Source organism: Bradysia coprophila, unplaced genomic scaffold, assembly GCF_014529535.1.
Source record: "Bradysia coprophila strain Holo2 unplaced genomic scaffold, BU_Bcop_v1 contig_87, whole genome shotgun sequence".
Classification (NCBI taxonomy): Eukaryota; Metazoa; Arthropoda; class Insecta; order Diptera; family Sciaridae; genus Bradysia; species Bradysia coprophila.
Window position 1 is genome coordinate 1,235,213 of NW_023504014.1, and position 6,162 is coordinate 1,241,374.

Consider the following 6,162-nt stretch of genomic DNA (forward strand, 5'->3'; position numbering starts at 1 on the left):
TTAACCTGTTCTTCAAGAACCTTGGCAAAATGTACATTTTGCTTTAATTAGATCATCTTTATTGGTTGCTTCATTGGTCTATCTTCAAACGTTGGAAATTAAACGTAATTTTACTTAATACACGCGAGATATGAAGAAAGACGCTCATATAATTACTCGTTTTTCTATTTTTCTTTATCCTTCTTCAAAATTTGTGTATATTTAAAGAACGGATTGAGGAATCCGTATAATTGTGTGCGACTTTCACGCGTATACAGATTGTTTAAAGAGGTGAAAAAAATGTCACCCATCGAACTCATTTAAATTTCCATGCAAATTTTGACATATCACCCATCGAAACCAATTGTTCAATTTTCTTTTTGCTCTCTTCTTTCGCGCTTCTAACACTCTATATTATAGAAAATCACAAATAAACAACTGTAACGATTCTTTTGTTATTTCCAGCGTTTGAAAATAGAGAAATGAAGCAACGAATAAAGATGCTCTCATTACGCAAAAAATCGAGCAAAAATTATTGCAATCTCCACAGTTCCGTTACATATTCAGTGAAACTCTGAAATGCAAAAGAATAAAGATTACCATGCGATGGGGCCGAAAATTAAGATTGATTTTAGGTAATTTTTGTTTAATCACCATTCAATGAAAATAAATTTTTCCTTGACCGTAAAGTTAAAGGTCTTAAGTATATAGTTTCCACTTAAAAAGAGAACTCCGTTTAGCCTCCGTTTACATGACAGTTGTAAAATAGAACAAAAGAACTGTCACGCAAACGGAGTGGAAATTGAATTTATTTCAATTTTTTACTCCGTTTACTTGACATTTCCTTTGTTCTATTTTACAACTGTCATGTAAACGGAGGCTAAACGGAGTGCTCTTTTTAAGTGGAAACTATACTTTACTGTTCTTCATCCAAATTTTTCTTTCGTATTTCAGTCAAACTCGGCTGGAATACAAAAGAATTGGATTAGGTCTCTTTCGCGTCGCTATGTGTAGAAAGTACGAACAGTTAAACGCACGGAATTTTTGGTAGTTTTCTCGTTTTTTTTTGAATTTTACTAGGGTGACACTACGCTAGCAAATCTTGTCCCACCTACTTCCATTGGGAACTATTGGCGTCTATTGTTGACAATATTGCCGTTTATTGGTAACTATCGGTGTCTATTGACTGATATTGGTGTCTATTGACGGCTATTGGTGTGTATTGACGACCATTGGCATCAAAAACCACCTGACACAGTATTTTCCCGCGTAATCCACCTGACACAGTATTTTCCCGCGTGATTCTTTATCGGAACAGTCACAAATAGTCGCCAATAGCCACCAATAGACGCCAAAATCGCACTTTTTTGGTCATAGGTATGAAAACTTTGTTCTACTCGACTAATTCAGTACGTCAAGTTCATGCATAACATGTTTTGGCTTATACATTTTATTTAAGCCATCAAATTCACGTCAGTCGGCACAATGCACACATTTTCTGTTTTATAAAAGAGGTCTAAGAATGTAAAAAGAGGGGTCTGAGTGCAAATGGTTAAGACTGATTCTTGTTTTATTTATCGAAGTGTTTGAATACTTACCACCCTTTACCATCAGGGCATGCATCAAACTCATTGCTCGAGTGCAATTTGATTCGAATTTCGAAAACTTATCGACAAGGTGAAAGAAATCAAGTTCGCAAATCAAATCAGTTTGACTTTAGCGAGAAAAAAGAAACGATTAAAATTAAAGTCGTTTCTGCAGGAGACTATTGTGAAATTCTAGCTTTACTAATCAAACAAATTAACAAAAAACTGTAAGTCTTCATGTCGAGTGTACTAGTTTTGTCGGATTGATATTAAAAAAATTTATTTTATTCTCTACACAAGCGATATGGCTGCTGTTATTCGTGTTAAACGTCGTATCGATGAACAACCACAAAATGCATTTGTTCTCAAGAAACGCAAGACTGATGACCTTTCAAACAATCACCAACATTCGAGTTTGCTATCAACCAGCTGCGAAACGAATACAATCTTGAAATTTGCTGGAACCGTTGATAGCCAGGTAAATAACTACAACATGGTGTACACACGAAAACCATTTCTTTTTCTTCGTTCCCACAATCACCATTGTTCAATGGTCGCTCATGTCAAACAATTTTTTTTTTCTTTATTCAAGGACGATTGCATTACAAGTCACATTTCCAAATTAACCAAAGATGAAGCGAAATCATTAGCAACTAAGACAAGAGTGCCAACAAATCCAACCGACCGTTGTCGTGACGAGACAAAACAAAATTCACAGGAAAATCGCTTCAAAATCGTAAACTGCTATCGAGCTGCGGACGAAGGGCATGGCGAAGAGTCGAAAGGTATTACTGTCGTCGATGTTGAGAGTAATACACCAGCTAAAGATGATAGCGCACAATCACTGCCAACATTATCTCCGTCGTCGTCCACGGCCGTTACATCAAGCCAACAACAGGATGCACAACAATCGACATCCAACGATTTCGTTTACGATATTTATCTAACCGACACAAACGATCTGACTGAAATGGACACCAATTTGGTGAACGACTTATTAAGGTTTGTTTATGGTGGTCATGTGGTTATTACATCGACTGTTATTTAAATTCCGTTTTTCTTTTCTCTCGGAAAATCATCTTTTTCGTTGAATTTTTTTTTATTACAATAACGTCGTCAAGTACTAAGAATTTAAGTATTTTTTTATAATAATAATCGGCATACCAGTGGAGACAATAAAATGTCCGCTTCTCTATATTTTATTGTCTCTTTTGTTGTGCTGCGATCAACCCCAAATTTTTTTTTTCTCTCTACCGCCTAAGTTTTTCTCTTTTTCTACAAGTTTTTTTTTGTGACTCATTGGCTCAATATATGATGTTCTTTGAATAAAATATTTTGAAAATAAAAACGTGTGTTGGCTATCATTTTTTTTGTACACTTGTAAGTCTCTCAATTCAATTTAGATGGGTCTGGCCGCCGGTTGCCTTTGTTCTCACTGATTCATTTTTGCAGTTTAGCACATTTTTATTTTCAAAATATTTTTGTGTTCAACGTGCCACTCGAATGTCAATTAATTGGACGAATTTCTGATCGTGTTTCGTTATCTGTGTAGCTCTGTCGACTATCCTGATTGATTCAATACAGTGTTCAAAGAGCGTAATGCTTAGTTTCCTCTTACCAAAAAAAGTACTCCGTGTGAGAGACAAAATTGAATTTTTTCGATTTTTCTTTGTTTATTTGACAGTTTGCTCTCTCACGGCGCTCTAACGGCTCTCTCACGGCGTACTTTTTTTAAGTGGAATGGGCACTTAAAAGAGAGAAAAATTAACTGGTTCCGTTGGGTGATACGTCAAAATTTGTATGTAAAAGTCCAGTTAACTAGGAAAAAACCAGTTAATTTAACTGAGCTCGATGGGTGAACACTCTTTTTGACATTCTCTTTGAACACTATATACAGTGTTTAAGGAGAGCGAAAACCAGTTAAATTTAATTGGTCTCCGGGTCAGCTGTCAATTATTCATCAATGAAAAAAGAAATTGAGAATTGAGCCCAGTTTAAATTTGTATGTGATTTCTCTCATTTTGACGTGTGACCCCGAGACCAGTGTAAACAAAGTGGTCAAAAATCGCTCTCCTTAAACACTGTATTATGAAATTGGATCAGAAAATTGTCGTTAAACGCTCCCAGCAGAAATATCTGTAACGATTTACTTGAGGAATTCTTTTGAAAAACAGCCTACCAAAATCGGACATTTTTTTTCCGGCCACTGGCGATACAGTGAGAGGAAATCTGAAAATTGTAATTTGCTTACCTGTTTTTCTACCACAGTCGACGAGGCACATGACCGACCATGGTATCATCGGGTATCATTGGATAGCTGAGGTCATGTAGTTACTGGCCACCATGGGTTATATGGGTGGTCGACGCCATCTATAGTGAGCAACATCACTTTGAAAAAATTAGGATTTCATACTGAAATAAGTGAACTTTGAAGGGTGCTGTAGCTTTGCTAAAATACCTTTCGATATAAAGAAACGTTTGCTTTTAGAGTACTCTGTCTGAGCACATGCATTAGTAGTAGCAATTACACTGATATGTCGAGAACCAGGAACTGCAACTACTCACGCATGTGAGATATCATTTGAAAGTTGAGACAGAGTGCTGTGTGACAGATGGTATTTTAGCAAAGCTACTGCACCCTCCAAAGATCATCTATTTCAGTATGAAATGCTCATTTTTTTCAGAGAGATGTTGATCACGGTAGATGTCATCGACAACCACCCATTTTGCCCATGTTGGCCCATATATGACTTTAGCTATCAAATGATACTTTGGTCGGTCATGTGCCTCATCACCTTTGTCAGAAAAACATTGCAATTTTCAGATTTTGGTCACCTCCCACTTGCGACACAGTCACATAAAAAAGCTTCTTTCCTCTACAAAATCGCTCCGATTTCGGTAGGCTGTCCAAGAACAGAATCCATCCTTACATTCTGCATCATTCAATAAGGGATTAGATTAGATAAGACTCGAGTGTCAGGAGGCGTTTATTGATTAAGAAGCGAAAACACAGATGAAGTATCTATTTCTCACATAAAACACGAATGATCAGTGTGGTTGTATGAGTAGATCAACTGTTAAAACTCACATTTTCAAATAAAAGCGACGTCACAGTAGTAGGGCTCGATTTTATGACTATTTGAGGCTACTAAACATAATAAGGAATCTTCGACTAAATCCTTTCTTTCTCAAAAAAAAAAGTTACAAAAAATTCAAAGTCCAAACATTCTACAGTGTCTACCCGTTGAACGATGACCTATACGCCGGAAGATATGGCGGCAATGGCTACAACGATGAATCAGACACATACTCCGAAGATTCGAATAGCGAAAGTCATTGGCGCAATGAATATCCCGACGAAGACGACGAAGGCGATGACAATGAAAGTGTCGGCGAAAGAGAAATGATGCGAGCTGTAAACAACCTCGATATCGGTAAGTGTACTTAAGAAATTGTGTCGTAGACTCGTAAACTAAACTGAACTCCTTAGACGACGATCTATCTGATGATGACAGCATCGGTTCAGCATCAGCTGATGATGTTAATCGATTTGGCACTGCCTATGCTAAATATAAAAAGCGCGTTCTGAATCGACATAACTATTTCGATGGCGTTGTCGACGACGATGGTGATTATATGAGTGAGTTAAGTTGTAGTGATGATTCAGATTAGCGGATTGACTGTCGTCGGTGTCGTATAACTGTTACCTCAACTTTTATAAATTGTTTAAGAGCCAATATTATTAATAAAAAAAGCTTTGAATACGTTTGCGTGGTGTGTGTACTGACTCCAGAATTACTGAAGTTGTTTCGAATGAACACATTCTATGCACTGCATTCTCTTAACTGCATACTTCATTCCTGATCCTAGAACAAACATAACTTGAGAATTTCAATCACTTCCTCTTCCAACCAAGTTTTTTTCGACTATTCATTGAAGTTTTGACGTCTTTGAGGTGACTAGGGGACCTCATATCTAGTGTCATCTAGTGTCAACACTATATAATATCGCTGAGGGTGACGCATTGTGCGTCGTACGCAAAAGTTTCATAAACTAAAAATTGACTCAAAAAATTTGTGAAAGGGTGGCAGATGATTCGGTTTTCTTCCGTTTAAATTCTTTCAATACATTTTTCAACCATTTTCCTACCAACATCTGCCACTTGTGACGCTAATTTCTTTTTGTAAAATTTTCTTTCACAAATTTTTTGAGTCAATTTTTTGTTTACAAAACTTTTGCGTACGAGATATCAGTTCTTTTGTAAGTAAGATAAAGGACTTGCGTCACATTTACCCTTTAAGGGTTTTTTTCACTGATATCACAACTTTTGTAAGTATGTCATTTCGACAACATCAAAAAACCTAATGGAAATTAAAAAAATTCTAGAGAAATCAGTCTGAATCCCAAAATTTAGGAACCAACCTTGAAACACTTCACTAATGTTGAATATAACTCAAATCCATCAAAAAATCCGATGGAAGTTAGGAAGTGCCAGAGGAATCATCTGTCATCCCAAAATTTAGGAACCAACTTTGGAACATCGAACATAACTCAAATCCATCAAAAAATCCAATGGAAGTTAGGTAGTGCCAGAGGA

General features: G+C 36.5%; 1 protein-coding gene across 1 annotated transcript; it reads left to right on the plus strand.

The window, feature by feature from the left end:
* The first annotated feature begins 1,634 nt into the window (after window positions 1-1,634).
* LOC119084629 (probable RNA polymerase II nuclear localization protein SLC7A6OS) lies at window positions 1,635-5,329 on the plus strand. Its single transcript, XM_037194697.1, has 5 exons — window positions 1,635-1,792; window positions 1,866-2,043; window positions 2,158-2,567; window positions 4,800-4,999; window positions 5,056-5,329. Exons 2-5 carry the CDS (start codon window positions 1,870-1,872, stop codon window positions 5,235-5,237), a joined length of 966 nt encoding a protein of 321 aa, XP_037050592.1. The 5' UTR covers window positions 1,635-1,792; window positions 1,866-1,869; the 3' UTR covers window positions 5,238-5,329.
* The last annotated feature ends 833 nt before the right edge of the window (window positions 5,330-6,162 follow it).